Below are 21580 nucleotides of genomic sequence, written 5' to 3' on the forward strand. Positions count from 1 at the left end.
CGCGTCGCACGCGTGACAAAACTGTTTTTTTTTCTTTTCTTCCGGGTCCCACCCACCCCAACCAACAAAACGCTGCGAGCTTCGCAACAGCGGCGAGACCAAATAAATGGGCTCAGATCTGAGATAATCTAGCTGTTTTGTTGGATTTTAAAAACATTTTCCCCTCTTTTCAGATTCAGAAACACTAAAAACAACACGAAAACCCTCGGCTCTTGTCGCCACTCCCTACTTCCTAGTCCGGGCCATCAAGGCCGCGGCCCACCGACAGCACAAAAGGCAGCCACATGGCCCCACAGCCTTTATCACCGACACGCCAGCCCCACCAGTCATCTACGGTGGATCCGGCTTGCCTGCTCTTTCCATGCTCCCATCCGTGCTCCCACTTCATCCTACGCCTGTCCTTTTCTCTTTTTCTTTTCTAATCTAATCATCTTCTCCCTAATTTTTAGGGGGTGGGGTCGGGTCTTATTTTCTTCCAATCAAATCAAGTCACGTACGCGGGAGCACGGACGGGGAGGGAGCAGGCAAGTCTCGTCCATCTACGGTTGGTGCGCGTCGCTGTTGGCTGTGCGAGCCAGCGCAGGCGATCTGGTGGGGCCGCGGCTCCACTGGGGCGCCCGGCCACTGCAGCAGCGAAGCTCTCCCCTATCTATCTATCTAATGGCCGGGAAGACATCCAAAGAACTCGCCATAATTCCAAACCACTGTGCCGCTGTAGCGCAGCGCTCCCTCCCTCCTCGTCCTCCCTCCCTCTCTCAAGAACACGGAAAAAATCGGGGCCTTTTGGGTTCCGGACACCAAGGATTGGATATTTATTCTGCTTTGCTTTGCTTTGACCGGCGCGGCGGTTCTTCAACTTGGGATGGAGTTGCAGGGGCCGGGGAAGGGCAGGGGAGGCGCCGTCGCCTGATGTAGATTTCCCTTCTTTCCTTTCCTTTGCTTTGTTTATTCCGGCTCTGGGCGTTCACATCTCTCGCAGAGCTTTCGCGATCTGCCAATTGGAGGCCATGCGCGCGGGCCAAACAGGTGCTTGCCTTTCTTGCTTTTCTTGATGTTGATTTGCTCTTTTGATGGCCGTGCCCGCCATGGATTGATTGCGTGTGGAGTTGGGTTTGCTGTGCGGTGGTTTGCGAATTTGATGGAGGGCAATTTGGTGGCAGGTTTGGTGTGCGGGAAGAAGTGATCGCATTTCGTGGCGGTGGTTTTGGGTGGAGATGAAGGAGGTGGGCGAGGAGAGGTGCCTGGACCCGCAGCTGTGGCACGCCTGCGCGGGCGGCATGGTGCAGATGCCGCTGCCGCGCTCGCGCGTCTACTACTTCCCGCAGGGGCACGCCGAGCACGCCAACAGCGGCGGCGGCAGCGCGGCCGCCGAGCTCGCGGCGGCGGTCGGGCCGCGTCCGCTGCCCGCGCTCGTGCTCTGCTGCGTGGCAGGGGTGCGCTTCCTGGCTGATCCGGAGACGGACGAGGTGTTCGCCAAGATCCGGCTGGTGCCCGTCGGCCCCGGCGAGGCGGGGTTCCGGGAGCCGGAGGGGCTCGGGGGCGACCCGGCGGAGGCGCGCGAGAAGCTGGCCTCCTTCGCCAAGACGCTGACGCAGTCCGACGCCAACAACGGCGGCGGCTTCTCGGTGCCGCGCTACTGCGCGGAGACCATCTTCCCCAAGCTTGACTACAGGGCTGACCCGCCGGTGCAGACGGTGCTCGCCAAGGACGTGCACGGGGAGGTGTGGAAGTTCCGCCACATCTACCGGGGCACGCCGCGCCGGCATTTGCTCACCACGGGCTGGAGCACCTTCGTGAACCAGAAGAAGCTCGTCGCGGGGGACTCCATCGTCTTCCTGCGCACCGAGCACGGGGAGCTCTGCGTCGGGATACGCCGGGCCAAGCGGGTCACCTGCGGGGGCATGGAGTGCATATCCGGCTGGAACGCGCCAGGGTACGGGGGGTTCTCGGCCTTCCTCAAGGACGAGGAGAACAAGATGATGAATGCTGGCCCCGCCGGTTACGTCAAGGGCAGGGGGAAGGTCAAGATCGCCGATGTCGTGGAGGCGGCCACCCTCGCGGCCAACAGCCAGCCATTTGAGGTGGTCTACTACCCGAGAGCTAGCACGCCGGAGTTTGTTGTCAAGGCCGCGGCGATGCAGGCCGCCATGAGGATCCACTGGTGCCCTGGCATGAGGTTCAAGATGGCCTTTGAGACCGAGGATTCCTCAAGAATCAGCTGGTTTATGGGGACCATATCTTCGGTTCAGGTTGCCGATCCACTCAGATGGCCGAATTCACCATGGAGACTTCTTCAGGTTTGTTCGATCTGATGATATCCATAGTCGCACTCCATCCTTTCTTCTCAATAAAGATGCATAGTACATAACATGGAACTGCAAGGGATGAATGCAGTGCATCATTTACACAACATTAGTAGTATGGAGGCTTCTCATTCAGATGCCTTGAATGGAACTAGAAGTTAAGGTACTACCATACAAAACATGGCCAGCTTGCCGCACAATGTTGCCAAATTAGTAGTAATGGTAATAATAATGATTCCCAAACCCCTGATATCAACAAATTAACCTATTAATTAGTTCAACAACTGGCTTAGATTTACTGGAGTAAAACATCACATCCTCCTTCGATTTTGACTTTGTATGAATTGGTGGTACAATCAATAAAGCTGTTGGAATGCAGAATTCACAACTGCATGGTAGTTATGGAAGAAAAGGCTTGTGGTCCTTTAGTAGCTTTGTTGGTTTCCAAATTTGGATTATCAGTCTGCATGTTCTTCAAGTACTAGCTCTCTTATTTATCAATAGTGGGCTCCTAAACTTCCGTATTCCTTTTAGTATGATATCAAATTCTTGAATAGTACGTCATCATCGGTTGCTCAAATGTCATAGCTTGATGTTTGGTCTTTAGCACCCAACATGATACTTGGCATGGGAATACTTGGCAAACTTTTAACTAGAAACAGAATCCTTTAGCATGGTTAGGTATGACTAATGTGGATGAGAAACGATTTGTCTAATTACATTGACCTGGAACAGAAAAAAATTGTACACAAATCTAATGAAAATGCCGTACACAGTAGAAGGGTCAAACTTTTATGTACAAGAATCTACAAGCTACATCATCTGTCAGATTTGTTCAGCTTCTCTTATGGAAGTTGTTCGTGTACAAATAGTAAGAGTGCAGCAGAGAATTGAGATCGGAGTCTTCATTGCCAACAGCTTCGTTTCTAGTCATTCGTTTGTTTCAAAGCCCATCTATCAGGGCTCCATGCTAGTTCTTGCAAAGTTTTTTTATAGCCTAATAAACAAATCCAGTAAAGTTCGGTGTGGAATACTGCATCTTACTATAATAAATACCTGATGCTGGTACTACGAGTATTAAATTTCAAATGTGGGTATTGAATTAATATGACGCTCATGTAGTATGATGATGATCCCTGTATAAACTGTTCGTGCTGAAGGTACTTGATCCTCCCTCTATTTGAAAGTCCTACCGCACATTTGTCTATCTGATCAGTCCCGTACTCCAACCATAAGGTTTCTGTCTGTACCTTGGGTAGCAGATGCTGAAATTGGTATATTTGGCAGTTCAACATAACATGCTTGGTCTATTTATCTATCAGTTTTAGCTCTCTCAGCCGTTCATGCATATTGCTACTTCATTGAATCTTATCTCAACGTTTATGTTACCCACTTACGTAGGATAGTGAATGATGTCTTTCTAGTAGTTTTGAGATAGTGGAGGTCTATGTTTTCATCAGTATCATTAGTTATATCAGATTTAATACGAAAATGGGTCATCGATTTTAGTTGGTGTTGTGCTACTTTGCGCATTTTAGTTCTGCAAGCACCAGGGTACTTTTTGTTTAGTCGATTACAGTAATTCTCTTTATTAACATGGTTCATGGTTGCAAACTTCTTGCAGGTCACATGGGATGAGCCAGACTTGTTACAAAATGTGAAATGCGTGAGCCCATGGCTTGTGGAACTTGTATCAAGCATTCCACCAATCCATTTGGGACCATTTTCTCCACCACGAAAGAAGTTACGGGTTCCCCAACATCCTGATTTTCCATTGGATGGTCATCTGTTTAATCCAATTTTCCATGGGAACCCACTTGGTCCTAGCAACAGCCCCCTATGCTGTTACTCGGACAAAAACTCTCCTGCAGGCATACAGGGAGCCAGGCATGCTCAATTTGGTTTACCATTAACAGACCATCAGCTTAATAAGCTGCACCTTGGTCTGTTCCACGGCGGCGGTTTTAACCGGCTTGACGCTCTAACCCCGTCTTCCCGGATATCTAAGGGCTTTGTGCTCAGCAGCGCACCAGCCCATGACAGCGTCTCTTGCTTGTTGACAATCGGTACACCACAGAGCACAGAAAAATCTGTTGACAGAAAGACACCACATATAATGTTGTTTGGAAAGGCCATTCTTACCGAGCAGCAGATGACTTCAAGTGGATCAAGAGAGACACTCTCCTCTGGGGCTACTGGAAATAGTTCACCTATCAGTACTGCGCTCAAGGCAGGAAATGCGTCCGATGGTTCCGGTTCATCAATCTGCATCGGATTCTCATCCCAGGGTCATGAGGCTTCTGATCTTGGACTGGAAGCTGGGCACTGCAAGGTGTTTATGGAATCGGAGGATGTTGGTCGCACCATCGACTTGTCTGTCTTCGGGTCATATGACGAGTTGTATGGCCGTCTGGCTGACATGTTTGGCATCGAGAAAGAAGAAATCATAAGCCATCTCCGTTACCGTGACACGGCTGGTGCTGTCATGCACACTGGTGGATTACCGTTCAGGTGAGAAGTCCCTGATGATATGTGCAGTATTCCTTAACTCGTGCGTGATAATATCTTCTTCATCTTCTAATGTTGCAGTAATGTTGTAGTGATATGTATCTAATTCATTCTGTTCATGTAACAGCGACTTCATGAAAGTGGCACGGAGGCTGACGATAATAAGTGGCGAAAAGGGAGGACTGGCGAAACCTCTCATCGAATGCATGGTTCAGCGGGTGTGATATCTTGATGAGCTCCAGCACGAGCTTCATCGAGAAATATTAAACCAGAGTGAAGGACTACTCTCCATATGCATGCGTTTTATTAGCGTTTGTTTACCCGTGCTGTCAAGCGGAACTGCGTCGTCGTTAGTACAATCTTGTGGATTGGTTTTTAGTATGTACTCACTGTATTTGTCTGTTAGCTGTTTGTTCAGCGCCGTTGATCGCCCAAGTTAAGGGCTGGTCATCCGGCGGCTGAGTTGGAAGTCTATAGGTCATGAGGCTTCTGATCTTGGACGGATTTGCTTTGCTTGGAATAAAGTTTCAGTTGGGTCTTTGGAAATTAAAGCTGGCGTTGCCTGGGCAGATGAAATGCTTGAGGATTAGAGCGCGTTTGATGAGAATTTCTTGGTGTTTTTTCTTACTTTATTTATTTATTAGGACATTATTTCTTGGCCATTGTTGTCGCTGTTGTGCTTTTTGCTGGCTTGATGATGATGAACAAGTTGCGGTGGTGGTGGTACGAGAGGGAGGGAGGGAGGGAGGCTAGGGTGGCGTAGACGCTATAGGCGTGACCCATCCATCGCCGCACCCGCACGGGGTTGTCATGCGCGTTCCGACGTCGCCATCTCTCCGTGACCGTGAGAGAGACACAACCCAACCCTGTCTTTGTTTTGTTTTGTTTTGGGCGGGTGGTTGGCCGAGCCGAACCTCGGTCGGAGCCGTGACGCGAGAAAAACGGCGCGAGGAGGAAGAGAAAGGGGGCCACCCTCGAGTCGACTAGGCTGGACACGCCTCTAGGATTGGAGGCTTGTGGGTCTGGCAGGCTGCAACGTCGTCCTAGTGTGGTGCTGGTGCTACACCGTCGTGTGGTGGCCTGTCACTCTACCGGTTATGATCGAGGCCGTCCTAGGTTGAGCTGTTTTACTGACACAATTGCTCTGTACTACAGTGTCCGTGATGATGACCATGACCATGACCATGATGCCGGCCCCACACTCGCATAGGTCTCGCCTTTGGAAAAGTCTATAGGACGTAAACGGCGTTTAGCCCATTTATTATTTATTGGTCTAACGGGTCAAGCAAGCTTTTCTTCCTGGAAAAAACCAACTATCGAGCTCTAACGGAATTGCTATTGCACATGTAGATTAAAACGATCCACCGCCTCGCGGGTCGTTGGATGTGACATAATCCTATGGCTCAACGTCTCTCTTTACTTCGCAACAAAGATCTTGTTGCGGAAACATTTACAATAAAGGTTATGTTTCTGCAACATAGGTTGTATTGCGGGGTTTTTTTTGCAACAAAGTTTTTGTTGTAGATTTGTTTTTTGCAACAAAGGTTTTGTTACAGTTTTTGTTTTGTAACAGAGCTGATGTTACAAAAGATTGTCTAAGTTGCAGTCGTCTGGTTCGGAACACCACCGTCGTTCCAGGATAAGGTAGAGGACACGTGGTAGACAAGAGATATAACGGAGTGTGTGTGCGAGCGTGGGTGACGATGCATGGATCAAGGCGATCCAAGGCGATCCAAGGCTGTTATGCGTAGGCCGGCGGATCTTTTAAAAAGGCCTGTCGGCTCGTGAGCCATCGGATCAGGTGGATTGAGCGATCGAGCATCACTTTTTATCATTGCAATACAGGTCATGTTGTAAGAAATTCCTGCATCACTGGTCATGTTACAGAATTTTTTGCAACATATGTTAAGTTGCAGATTTTTTACAGCACATGTCTTTTTACAAGTTTTTTTTCTTGTAACATAGCTCTTGTTGCAATTTAGTTTTTTTACAATATTTTTCTGCAACACAAGTCTTGTTACATTTTCTTGCAACATATAGTTTGCTGCAGAAACTATTGTAGAGGACAGTGAACAACGCTCAGCGGTCACATTGACTGAAAGAAAGAAAAAGATAAAACCGTCCAGGCAGGACATGCGTCACATGAACAAGCCAGCGGATCGCACCGCGAGTGTTCGCCGGTTGAAGCCAAGCTTTTTCCATATATTTAAGGAAAAGCTTACCTTCAACCGGCCGACCGCAAGGTCCGTCCGCCGGCTCCGTGTCCGTCAGATCATCAGCTGATCAGACGGACGAGAGCAAGCCCACCCTCACCTCTGTGTACACATCGTTTCTGCAACTGAGCAGTTGTTTTGGAAGGGAGTCTCAACTTACTGGCCCTTTTTTGCAGCGGCGCTCAGTGACTCTTGCAGCTGGAGGGCAATGGAGGCGAGGAATCTCACCAGATCCGACAAGGATAGGGTGCGGGAAGGAGACGGGGACGTCCGGGAGCCATGAGGGACGGCGACTCGTGCGGCTAGGATTCCAGCCGGATTCGATGAGGATGACCCGCAGGCAGGAGGTGGGGACGTCCAAGAGCGGCGGGGGCTCGTCTCGGCGAGGTTCGGCGGGGTTGACGGCGAGCGTCATAGCAAGGACCTGCGACGGCAGCGGCTCACGGTGCTCTTTCTGCACAGTATGTTTTCTGAACAAAGCTCTTGTTGTGATAGTAAGGTGTGTTTCTGAAACAATGCTCTTGTTGCAAAGAGAAACCATATGCAGAGATGCTTTTGACAACGTCGTCAAAGTTTCTGAAACAAAGCTCTTTTTTTACAATATTCACTGGTGTTTCTAAAACAAAACTCTTTGTTGAAATAGTCAGCATTATTTCTGAAACAACACTCTTGTTGCGAAGTGGGATAGTATGTTGAGAAACTTATATCAGACGGCTGGCGAGGTGGCGAATATTTAAAAAAAATCCATCAGCCGACGCGTAGCACTCCCCTTAATTTAGGACGCCAATAACTGCCACACGTGTGGCATATCGTGATGCGGAGCATCCCACATTTATCCCCATGTACACTCCGACTACTCTCCAAGCCCCAAGAGGACATATGACAAGACCTCGAACATACGCCATCGGACGCAAGGTGAACTCGCTCCTCTTTGAACCATCACTTTCCATACGTGATACATGGCTACTACCTCAAACATGTGTGCTATGCATGACCAGGAACCAAGAGGAAGCCCATGAACAAAAAAGTGAGGACACCAAGCGCGAGGAACGAGAAGAAGAGTTGCGGAAGAAGCTCCATCCACCGGACGACAGGTCTAGACCGGACGTCCGACGCCTGAAGACCCACCGGACGACCGGTTCGGACCGGACGACCGGCGACCCCGCACCCGAGCCAAAATGAGCGGACGTCCGACACACTCCAGCATCCGGACGTCCGATCGTCCCTGGAAATCCGGAGCCACCTCATCCGAGCCGAAACGCCGGACGTCCGACAAGTACCGGACGACCGGACCCTCGCGAGCCATCGGACGTCCGATACCTATCGGACGTCCGACGCCTGTCTGTGCACAGAGATCGGGCCCGAGGGCCATGTACCCCTTCACTTCACCCCCATTTGCACTAAGACTATAAATAGACCTTCTCCACCTACTAGTGAGGGTTAGCATCGTGATAGCTCATTTGAGGGATAGAGCTACGCTCATCCATATTGGGTCTCCTCCTTGCGAGAGACCGCGACCTCTTCGGAGAAGATCCCTTTGGATTCAAGCCCCCTTTCTAAGGGAAGATCCCCCGTGGATTCAAGACCTCCCCACGGAGAAGACCGGTTACCGTGTATCATCCCTAGTTGATCGTGTACCGTGTATCGTTCCATGTATCCGAGGATCTAGCACATGTGTGACCTATTCAAGTTGGTTTGAGTGTTTTCTCTCGTTTTCCCCTTTGTGTTCTTCGTGCTCTTCGCGGGATTCCGCTCCTTTCATGAAAGATCGGACGATAGGGTTCCTACCCTACATCATCTTGGTATCATGAGCCACGTTGATCACGATTTCGGAGCCTCCCCTCATTGTTTTCTAGCCTAATTTTGTTGTGTTCTTCCCCAAATTCGAAAATCCCCACCAAAAATAGCCCCAATTTTTTTTGTGATTTGTTCGTTTGATGAAGTTTTGTTGGATTTGATCCATGCATTTGCTTGGTTTCGAGTGGATCTAGCATTTCCCCAATTTTCCCCACTTTCCATCCACGAAATCTCATCAATTTTGACCCCCAAAATCTCCATTTTCCGCCCAAAATCGCGCCCCGGATCTCGCATCTCGCGTTGACCCCGACCCCCGGACGACCGGCCCTTTCACGGACGTTCGAAGCCCCTCGACCGACTGGACGTCCGACCTTTTCCGGACAACCAGAGCCCCTAACCCGAGCCTAATTTACAGACTTCCGAGCCCGCCCGGACGTCCGGCCCCCGGACATCCGACACCTGTAGTTTCCCATTTCAGCAGATTTTTGTTTCGGCCATAACTAATTCATTCGGAGTTCGATTTTCGCGTTCTTTAGCTCGTTGAAAAGCTCTTGACATCCTCCTTCCCACAAAAATACAACCAACATCTTTTGACTCCATCAAATTTTTGAAACTTTGGCATCTTTGCCTAGGGCTTCCACCACATCATCCGCTACACCACCACCGACTTCCGCAACCTAACCAATTTTGTTCCCCATCGCATTAGTGGTTGCTTGAGGAGTGATTTGAGTCTCCTAAGGTGTCTAGGCTACTTAGGGACGGTTTCTTCTTCACCAACCACCACCACCATCATAACTTCCTGCGTCTTCGTCGTATCTACTTTTCCAAACACTTTTGCCCTTATTTTGGACTCTAACTTACATGATTTGAATGGAACTAACCCGGACTGACGTTGTTTTCAGCAGAATTGCCATGGTACTATTTATGTGCAGAAACAAAAGTTCTCAAAATGACCTGAAACTCCAGGGAGCGTATTTTTGGAAATAATAAAAAATACTGGCAAAAGATCAAGACCAGAGGGGCCACACCCTAGCCACGAGGGTGGGGGGCGCACCTGCCCCCCTGGGCGCGCCCCCTACCTCGTGGCCCCCTTGAGCTCCTCCGACCTCAACTCCAACTCTATATATTCACTTTCGGGGGGAAAAATCAGAGAGAAGGATTCATCGCGTTTTACGATATGGAGCCGCCGCCAAGCCCTAAAACCTCTCGGGAGGGCTGATCTGGAGTCCGTTCGGGGCTCCGGAGAGGGGAATCCGTCACCGTCGTCATCATCAACCATCCTCCATCACCAATTTCATGATGCTCACCACCGTGCGTGAGTAATTCCATCGTAGGCTTGCTGGACGGTGATGGGTTGGATGAGATTTATCATGTAATCGAGTTAGTTTTGTTAGGGTTTGATCCCTAGTATCCACTATGTTCTAAGATTGATGTTACTATGACTTTGCTATGCTTAATGCTTGTCACTAGGGCCCGAGTGCCATGATTTCAGATCTGAACCTATTATGTTTTCATCAATATATGAGAGTTCTTGATCCTATCTTGCAAGTCTATAGTCACCTACTATGTGTTATGATCCGGCAACCCCGAAGTGAAAATAATCGGGACCACTCCCGGTGATGACCATAGTTTGAGGAGTTCATGTATTCACTATGCGTTAAAACTTTGGTCCGGTACTCTATTAAAAGGAGGTCTTAATATCCCTTAGTTTCCGCTAGGACCCGCTGCCACGGGAGGGTAGGACAAAAGATGGCATGCAAGTTCTTTTCCATAAGCACGTATGACTATATTCGGAATACATGCCTACATTACATTGATGAATTGGAGCTAGTTCTGTATCACCCTAGGTTATGACTGTTACATGATGAACCGCATCTGGCATAATTCTCCATCACTGATCCATTGCCTACGAGATTTCCATATATTGTTCTTCGCTTATTTACTTTTCCGTTGCTACTGTTACAATTACTATAAAACACCAAAAATATTACTTTTGCTACCATCACCTTTTGCCACCGTTACCAGTACTATCATATTACTTTGCTACTAAATACCTTGTTGCAGATATTAAGTTATCTAGGTGTGGTTGAATTGACAACTCAGCTGCTAATACTTGAGAATATTCTTTGGCTCCCCTTGTGTCGAATCAATAAATTTGGGTTGAATACTCTACCCTCGAAAACTGTTGCGATCCCCTATACTTGTGGGTTATCAAGACTATTTTCTGGCGCCGTTGCCGGGGAGCATATCTCTATTCTTTGAGTCACTTGGGATTTATATCTGCTTATCATTATGAAGAACTTGAAAGTTCCAAGAACCAAGATTTATCCCTCAACTACGAGGGGAGGTAAGGAACTGCCATCTAGCTCTGCACTTGATTCACCTTCTGTTTTGAGTAAGCTTGCGACACCTAAACCTTCTTCTGCTATTTCTGATATGTCGCATGTTATTGATGATGCCACTTCTACTATGCATGATACTTATGATGAAACTACTTCTATGCCTGATACTACTATGCCACTTGGTGAATTTCTTGATGAACAACTTGCTAGGGTTAGAGAGAATGAAATTATTGAAACTGATAATATTGATGAAAGTGATGATGAAGACTCTCCCCCTAATAAATATGAATTGCATGTTGTTCCTGAGGGTTATGTTATGGATGAAGAAGCTACTAGAGCTATTTTAGCTTGCAATGATAGATATGATCTAAAGAGGTTATTAGCTAAATGGAAGCAGCAATCCCTTAATGCTAGAATGAAACCTGACCCTGCTTTTGCTACTTCACCTATCTGTGTTACTGATAAGGATTATGAATTCTCTGTTGATCCTGATATAATTACTTTGGTTGAATCTGATCCTTTTTATGGCTTTGAATCTGAAACTGTTGTGGCACATCTTACTAAATTAAATGATATAGCTACCCCGTTCACTAATGATGAGAGAACTCGCTACTTTTATATCCTTAAAATATTTCTGTTCTCATTAAAGGGTGATGCTAAGATATGGTTTAATTCACTTGATCCTGGTTGTGTGCGTAGTCCCCAGGATATGATTTATTACTTCTCTGCTAAATATTTCCCTGCTCATAAGAAACAAGCTGCTTTAAGGGATATATATATATATATATATATATATATATATATATATATATATATATATATAAAATTTTGTGCAAATTGAAGAAGAGAGTCTCCCACAAGCTTGGGGGAGGATTCTCCAATTACTTAATGCTTTGCCTGATCATCCTCTTAATAAAAATGAAATACTTGATATCTTTTATAATGGACTAACCGATGCTTCCAGAGATTACCTGGATAGTTGTGTTGGTTCTGTTTTCAGGAAAAGAACACCGGATGAAGCTGAAATTCTATTGAATAATATGTTGACTAATGAAAATAATTGGACACTTCCTAATACTATTCCTAAACCAACTCCGAAGAAGAGAGGTGTTCTATTTCTCAGTCCTGAAGATATGCAAGAGGCAAAGAAATCCATGAAAGAAAAGGGTATTAAAGCTGAAGATGTTAAGAATTTACCTCCTATTGAAGAAATACATGGTCTTAATTTACCGCCTACTGAAGAAATACATGGTCTTGATAACCCGACACAGGTAGTAAAGGTAAATTCTCTCTATAGATATGATAAAGCTGAAATCCCATTTACTAAGTTTGCTAGCCCATGCTTAGATGAGTTTGATAAATTTATGGTTAAGCAAGAAGACTTCAATGCTTATTTTGGTAGAGAATTAAAACACAGTGTTGATATGCTTGAACACTTGGGTGATTATATGGCTAATGTCAAAGGTGAACTTAAACTTATTAGTAAACATGCTTCTATGGTTACCACTCAAGTAGAACAAGTACTTAAAGCTCAAAATGATTTGCTCAATGAATTGAATAGTAAGAATAATGATTTTGTTGTTAGAGTGGCTACTAGAACTGGTAAAATGACTCAGAAACCTTTGTATCTTGAAGGCCACCCTAAGAGAATTGAAAGGAAGAAAAAGAAGAATGATAGGACTTTGCATGCTTCTAGTGAACCTATTACTGAAACACCTGAGAATCCAAATGATATTTCTATTTCTGATGCTGAAACACAATCTGGTAATAAACCTGAAACTAGTGATAATATTAATGATAATGTTCATGATGATGCTCAACCTAGCAATGATAATGATATAGAAATTGAACCTGCTGTTAATCTTGATAACCCACAATCAAAGAATCAACGTTATGATAAGAGAGACTTTGTTGCTAGGAAACATGGTAAAGAAAGAGAACCATGGGTTCAGAAACCCATGCCTTTTCCTCCCAAACCATCCAAGAAAAAGGATGACGAGGATTTTGAGCGCTTTGCTGAAATGATTAGACCTATCTTTTTGCGTATGTGATTAACTGATATGCTTAAAATGAATCCTTATGCTAAGTACATGAAAGAAATTGTTACTAATAAAAGAAAGATATCGAAAGCTGAAATTTCCACCATGATTGCTAATTATACTTTTAAAAGTGGAATACCAAAGAAACTTGGAGATCCAGGAGTACCCACTGCTCCATTAAAAGAAACTATGTTAAAACTGCTTTATGTGATCTTGGAGCCGGTGTTAGTGTTATGCCTCTCTCTTTATATACTTATACTTGATTTGAATAAGTTGACACCTACTGAAATATCTTTGCAAATGGCTGATAAATCAACTACTATACCTGTCGGTATTTGTGAGGATGTGCCTGTTGTGGTTGCAAATGTTACTATTTTAACGGACTTTGTTATTCTTGATATTTCCGAGGACGATAGTATGTCTATTATTCTTGGAAGACCCTTTTTGAATAATGCAGGGGCTGTTATTGATTGCAACAAAGGCCATGTCACTTTTCATATTAATGGTAATGAGCATACGGTACACTTTTCGGGGAAACAACCTCAAGTACATAGTATCATTTCTATTGGAAAAATTCCATCGATTATTTTTGGAGGTTTTGAATTTCCTCTACCTACTGTCAAGAAGAAATATGATATTCTTATTGTTGGGGATGTGCATATCCCCGTTGAGGTAACCTAGTGTTATCCGAAAATTCTCGGTTCCATGTTATTCCGAATGAGTTTGTTAACAAGACTTGATCAACCTTGTTAATGGATTCATTGTGATGATCATGAGATGGATGAAGTTAGAAAGCACAACCCTGTGTACCCTCCTTTTACCTTCTGTTATTTATATTAAATAAAGTAAAAATAGTATTTTCTGTCTGTTATCTGAATTATCCGTGCAATATAAAAATACCCCGAAAAAAAGTTCTCCAAATGCCCTGAAATTTAAATATGATTTTTTCTGGAATATTTGAAAATATTTGGCACTGAGAACACAGCAGGGGAGCATCCACCTGTCCACGAGGGTGGAGGCCGCGCCCTACCCCCCTGGGCACGCCCCCCTGCCTCATGGGCCCACTTTGGCCCTCCTCCACTTATTCCTGCACCCACACACTCCTTCTTCCTCCCACAAACACCATTATCCAGCTCAAGCACGAGTTCTAGCTCATTTTGCTGTGATTTTCGATCTCCTTGCTCAAAGCACCTCTCACAAAACTGCTTTGGGGGATTGTTCCTTGGTATGTAACTCCTCCAATGGTCCAATTAGTTTTTGTTCTAGTGCTTTATTCATTGCATATTTTTGCTGCCTAGGTGACCCTGTTCTTGAGCTTGCATGTCAAATTTATGTGGTTTCAAGTAGTTTTGATGCATGATATAGGCTCTAGGCACTTGTAGGAGTAGTTGATATCAATTTTGTTGAGTTTGGTTCACTTTTATTTGAAGTTACTAAAAATTTCAGATTTTTTCAGAAAATAATGAAGAGATTTTTGAGGGGCTCATCGAGCCGAAGCTCGAAGGAAAAGCAAAATGAAGAAGCAAAGAGGCCCAAATATAATCTGCCTCGTATCGCGGAGGTTCGGCCGTGTGAATGGCCTTGTGATGATTTCTTGAGAGCAGCCGAGATTTATGATGATTTCTATGAATTGGCTGAGAATGCATGCCTCACTGCCTTCCTCCACGACCAGCGCGAACAGTATCTCTTACTCACCAATATCTTTGTGCAAAACTTTCATTTCCATGATAGGAGCTCACCACCTACGGTGGAGTTTTATTTATATGATGAGCAGAAGGAGATGTCACTTTGTGATTTTTGTCGGGTTTGTTTGATCCCTTTTGAGGGCATCATAGAGGAACCACATCGCGGCTATGTGGATGGGTTTATTGATACCATCACTGCAAGGGAAATGATGAAGGTTTCTGATGCACGAACTACTAGCATACACTTTCCCGTTCTACGTTACTTTGCTATATTTGCTAGTAGATACTTGATTGGGCGCGGAAACTGTGGAAATCTGAGTGCCCCTGTTATTGTTATTTTGTGCCATGCCTTATTTCATGATGATACATTCAGCATGGGTGCTATTATTGCAAAACGGTTAAATCTTAACCGTACTAAGGGCCCCGTCTTTGGAGGCATCTTCCCCTCGTGCCTAGCTACTCATTTTAACATACCTATTAGGCATTATGAGAAGGAAGAAAAATTGCTGCCTCCTGTTTATTTAGATTATAAGAGTATGGTAGCACACGATTTTATTGCTAAGAATAGGGGAAATGAGCTCAAATACAAATTGTTCTTTGATAAACATCATCCTGAGACTATTACCCTGCCTGCTCCTTCCTTGTTTGATTTATCTGCAGGCAAGTACCTTGTTCCGTTGGAGGCTATTCAGGCCTACCGGAACCCTACATCAGCCATAGAGCCAGAGTCGGAACCACAAGTTGATCCTCCACGATAGTCTAATTACCAGTGGGATCCGGAGATGATTACCAACAAGTGGCAATCAGAGTCTTCTTCTTTGCAGTACGACCCCAACTATTACTATGGATATCCGACAGGCCAACCGTGGCCATAGACCAACTTAGGCGAAAAGCCTAAGCTTGGGGGAGTATGTATTTCCCACTGACATTACATTCATGTTCACACACTCATTGCAAGATATCGGTGCTCATACTTTTTCATTGTAATATCCATGCTAGTTTATTTCTTTTTTTATGCTTTCTTCTTGTGTGTTTGATAAACCTTAAGAAAACAAAAAAAAGTTGTAGCTTTTAATTAGTTTACTTTCCGTGCTTGTAGTAGTAATTAAAAAGAAAACCCAAAAAGATTTCATGTTCTTCTTTTTGCTTGTTGCGAGCTTTCCCGTGTAAATAGTTTTATTTCTTTTCTTTGGGGGTCGATAGGAGAAGACCATGATTAAATTGTTAAAGTGGCTCTTATTTGCATTATTGTTGATCTAACAAAAGAGCCCATATTGCCTTGTCTTCTCCTGTTTATTGGATGCTTGCAGATTCCAGCTTAGTCCAATGCACGAGCACTGTTATTATTATTCACATCATTCGGTCGTGCAAGTGAAAGGCAATTATGACGATATATGATGAACTGATTGAGATGGGAGAAGCTGGTATGAACTCGACCTCTCTTGTTTTTATAAATATGATTAGTTCATCATTCCTGATTCATCCTATTATGAATAAACATGTTTGCAATGACAATTAGAGATCATAATTTCTAATGCCATGCTTAATTAACTATGAGCTTATAATGGTTTACCTTGCATGCCAACATGTTATTAAAATGGTTGTGATGTGGTATGATAGGGTGGTATCCTCTTTTGAACGATTCGAGTGGCTTGACTTGGCACATGTTCACGCATGTAGTTGAAACAAAATCAACATAGCCTCTACGATATTTATGTTCATGGTGCAATATATCCTACCCATGCTTGCATTCGGTGTTGATTAATTTTAATGCATGTTCATGACTGTTGTCGCTCTCTAGCTGGTTGCTTCCCAGTATTTTTCTAGCCTTCACTTGTACTAAGCGGGAATGCTGCTTGTGCATCCAATCCCCTAAACCCAAAAGTTATTCCATATGAGTCCATCATACCTACCTATATACGGTATCTACCTACCGTTCCAAGTAAATTTGTATGTGCCAAACTCTAAACCTTCAAATAAACATTCTGTTTTGTATGCTCGAATAGCTCATGTATCAACTAGGGTTGTCCGTATCTTCCATGTTAGGCGGGTTATTCTCAAGAGGAGTGGACTCTGCTCCTCACTCACGAGAAAATGGTTGGTCACCGGGATGCCCAGTCCCATGCTTTATGCAAATCAAATCAAAATAATTGCAAACAAAACTCCACCTGGGACTCTTGTTAGTTGGAGGCACTCGTTGTTTCGAGCAAGCCATGGATTGATGCTTGTTGGTGGAGGGGGAGTATAAACTTTACCATTCTGTTTGGGAACCGCCTATAATGTGTGTAGCATGGAAGATATCACCATCTCTTGGTTGTTATGTTGACAATGGAAGTATACCACTCAAAATATTATTCATCTCTATTTTAAAATCGATCTCTGGCACCTCTACAAATCCCTGCTTCCCTCTGCGAAGGGCCTATCAATTTACTTTCATGTTGAGTCATCATCTTCTTATTAAAAAGCACCAGTTGGAGAGCACCACTGCCATTTGCATTCATTACTATTAGTTTACATTGAGTATGACTTGACTGGATCTCTTTTACCATGAATTACAATGTCTAGTCAGTCCTTGATCCTTAAAGGTGTTCTGCATTTATGTTTTGCGGTCTCAGAAAGGGCTAGCGAGATACCATCTTGTTATATCATATTATGATAGTTTTGAGAAAGTGTTGTCATCCGAGATTTATTATTATTGCTCGCTAGTTGATTATGCCATTGATATGAGTAAACATGAGACCTGAGGGTCATTGTGAATATGGTTAGTTCATAATCTTTGCTGAAAACTTGAATGCTGGCTTTACATATTTACAACAACAAGAGCAAACAGAGTTTGTAAAAGTTTTTCTTTATCACTTTCAGTTTGTCAACTGAATTGCTTGAGGACAAGCAAAGGTTTAATCTTGGGGGAGTTGATACGTCTCCGTCGTATCTACTTTTCCAAACACTTTTTCCCTTGTTTTGGACTCTAACTTGCATGATTTGAATGGAACTAACCCGGACTAACATTGTTTTCAGCAGAATTGCCATGGTGTTATTTATGTGCAGAAACAAAAGTTCTCGGAATGACCTGAAACTCCACGGAGCGTATTTTTGGAAATAATAAAAAAATACTGGCAAAAGATCAAGACCAGGGGGGCCACACCCTAGCCACGAGGGTGGGGGACGCGCCTGCCCCCCTAGGCGCGCCCCCTACCTCGTGGGCCCCCTGGAGCTCCTCCGACCTCAACTCCAACTCTATATATTCACTTTCGGGGAGAAAAAATCAGAGAGAAGGATTCATCGCGTTTTACGATACGGAGCCGCCGCCAAGCCCTAAAACCTCTCGGGAGGGCTGATCTGGAGTCCGTTCGGGGCTCCAGAGAGGGGAATCCATCACCGTCGTCATCATCAACCATCCTCCATCACCAATTTCATGATGCTCACCGCCGTGCGTGAGTAATTCCATCGTAGACTTGCTGGACGGTGATGGGTTGGATGAGATTTATCATGTAATCAAGTTAGTTTTGTTAGGGTTTGATCCCTAGTATCCACTATGTTCTGAGATTGATGTTGCTATGACTTTGCTATGCTTAATGCTTGTCACTAGGGCCCGAGTGCCATGATTTTAGACCCGAACCTATTATCTTTTCATCAATATATGAGAGTTCTTGATCCTATCTTGCAAGTCTATAGTCACCTACTATGTGTTATGATCCGGCAACCCCGAAGTGACAATAATCGGGACCACTCCCGGTGATGACCATAGTTTGAGGAGTTCATGTATTCACTATGTGTTAATGCTTTGGTCCGGTACTCTATTAAAAGGAGGCCTTAATATCCCTTAGTTTCCGCTAGGACCCCGTGATAACCCACAAGTATAGGGGATCGCAACAGCTTTCGAGGGTAGAGTATTCAACCCAAATTTATTGATTCGACACAAGGGGAGCCAAAGAATATTCTCAAGTATTAGCAGCTGAGTTGTCAATTCAACCACACCTAGAAACTTAGTATCTGCAGCAAAGTGTTTAGTAGCAAAGTAATATGATAGTGGTGATAGCGGCAACAAAAGTAAAGACAGCAAAAGTAATGTTTTTGGTATTTTGTAGTGATTGTAACAGTAGCAGCGAGAAAGTAAATAAGTGTAAACCAGTATATGGAAAACTCGTAGGCACCGGATCAGTGATGGATAATTATGCCGGATGCGGTTCATCATGTATCAGTCATAACATAGGGTGACACAGAACTAGCTCCAATTCATCAATGTAATGTAGGCATGTATTCCGTATATAGTCATACGTGCTTATGGAAAAGAACTTGCATGACATCTTTTGTCCTACCCTCCCGTGGCAGCGGGGGCCTATTGGAAACTTAGGGATATTAAGGCCTCCTTTTAATAGAGAACCGGAACAAAGCATTAGCACATAGTGAATACATGAACTCCTCAAACTATGGTCATCACCGAGAGTGGTCCCGATTATTGTCACTTCGGGGTTGCCGGATCATAACACATAGTAGGTGACTATAGACTTGCAAGATAGGATCAAGAACTCACATATATTCATGAAAACATAATAGGTTCAGATCTGAAATCATGGCACTCGGGCCCTAGTGACAAGCATTAAGCATAGCAAAGTCATAGCAACATCAATCTCAGAACATAATGGATACTAGGGATCAAACCCTAACAAAACTAACTCGATTACATGATAAATCTCATCGAACCCATCACCGTCCAGCAAGCCTATGATGGAACTACTCATGCACGGCGGTGAGCATCATGAAATTGGTGATGGAGGATGGTTGATGATGATGACGGCGACGAATCCCCCTCTCCGGAGCCCCGAACGTACTCCAGATCAGCCCTCCCGAGAGGTTTTAGGGCTTGGCGGCGGCTCCGTATCGTAAAACGTGATGATTTCTTCTCTCTGATTTTTTTCTCTCCGAAAGCAAATATATAGAGTTGGAGTTGGCGTCGGAGGGTTTCCAGGGGGCCCACGAGGTAGGGGGCGCGCCCTAGGGGGGCGCCCCCCACCCTCGTGAGAAGGGTGTGGGCCCCCTAGTCTTCATCTTTGGCGAGGATTTTTTATTATTTTTTCTAAGACGTTCCATGGAGTTTCAGGTCATTCCGAGAATATTTGTTTTCTGCACATAAAACAACACCATGGCAATTCTGCTGAAAACAGCGTCAGTCCAGGTTAGTTCCATTCAAATCATACAAGTTAGAGTCCAAAACAAGGGCAAAAGTGTTTGCAAAAGTAGATACGACGGAGACGTATCAACTCTCCCAAGCTTAAACCCTTGCTTGTCCTCAAGCAATTCAGTTGACAAACTGAAAGAAAGAAAGAAAAACTTTTACAAACTCTGTTTGCTCTTGTTGTTATAACTATGTCAAGCCAGCATTCAAGTTTTCAGCATAGATCATAACTAACCACATTTGCAATAATTCTCAGGTCTCATAATTACTCATATCAATAGCATAATCAACTAGCAAGTCATAATAATAAATCTCGAATGACAACACTTTCTCAAAACAATCATAATATGATATAACAAGATGGTATCTCGCTAGCCCTTTCTGAGACCGCAAAACATAAATGCAGAGCACCTTTAAAGATCAAGGACTGACTAGACATTGTAATTCATGGTAAAAGAGATCCAATCGTAGTCACACCCAACATAAATTAATAGTGATGAATGCAAATGACAGTTGTACTCTCCAGCTAGTGCTTTTTAATAAGAGGGTGATGACTCAACATAAAAGTAAATGGATAGGCCCTTCGCAGAGGGAAGCGGGGATTTGTAGAGGTGCCAGAGCTCGGTTTTGCAATAGAGATAAATTGTATTTTGAGCGGTATACTTTCATTGTCAACATAACAACTAAGAGATGACGATATCTTCCATGCTACACACATTATAGGCGGTTCCCAAATAGAATGGTAAAGTTTATACTCCCCCTCCACCAACAAACATCAATCCATGGCTTGCTCGAAACAATGAGTGCCTCCAACACACATTAGGACCCAGGGGGAGTTTTGTTTGCAATTAATTTTGATTTAGTTTGCATAAAGCATGGGACTGGGCATCCCGGTGACCAGCCATTTTCTCGTGAATGAGGAGCGGAGTCCACTCCTCTTGAGAATAACCCGCCTAACACGGAAGATAAGGACAACCTTGGTTGATACATGAGCTATTCGAGCATACAAAACAGAATGTTTATTTGAAGGTTTAGAGTTTGGCACATACAAATTTACTTGGAACGGCAGGTAGATACCGCATATAGGAAGGTATAGTGGACTCATCTGGAATAACTTTGGGGTTTAAGGGATTGGATGCACAAGCAGTATTCCCGCTTAGTACAAGTGAAGGCTAGCAAAAGACTGGGAAGAGACCAACTAAAGAGCGACAACAGCCATGTACATGCATTAAAATTAATAAAAATTGGATGCAAGCATGAGTAGGATATAATCCACCATGAACATAAATATCATGAAGGCTATGTTGATTTGTTTCAACTACATGCGTGAACATGTGCCAAGTCAAGTCACTTAAATCATTCAAAGGAGGATACCATCCCATCATACCACATCATAACCATCTCAATAGCATGTTGGCACACAAGGTAAACCATTATAACTCATAGCTAATCAAGCATGGCACAAGCAACTACGATCTCTAATTGTCATTGCAAACATGTTTATTCATAATAAGCTG

At 44.4% G+C, this 21580-nt stretch overlaps 1 protein-coding gene across 1 annotated transcript; it reads left to right on the top strand.

Moving 5' to 3' along the window:
* The first annotated feature begins 665 nt into the window (after positions 1 to 665).
* On the top strand, positions 666 to 5362 carry LOC119269263 (auxin response factor 22-like). The gene is made up of 4 exons (XM_037551061.1): positions 666 to 1026; positions 1161 to 2297; positions 3928 to 4814; positions 4939 to 5362. Exons 2-4 carry the CDS (start codon positions 1215 to 1217, stop codon positions 5033 to 5035), a joined length of 2067 nt encoding a protein of 688 aa, XP_037406958.1. The 5' UTR covers positions 666 to 1026; positions 1161 to 1214; the 3' UTR covers positions 5036 to 5362.
* Positions 5363 to 21580: the final 16218 nt, after the last annotated feature.

Source organism: Triticum dicoccoides, chromosome 1A, assembly GCF_002162155.2.
Source record: "Triticum dicoccoides isolate Atlit2015 ecotype Zavitan chromosome 1A, WEW_v2.0, whole genome shotgun sequence".
Taxonomy (NCBI): Eukaryota; Viridiplantae; Streptophyta; class Magnoliopsida; order Poales; family Poaceae; genus Triticum; species Triticum dicoccoides.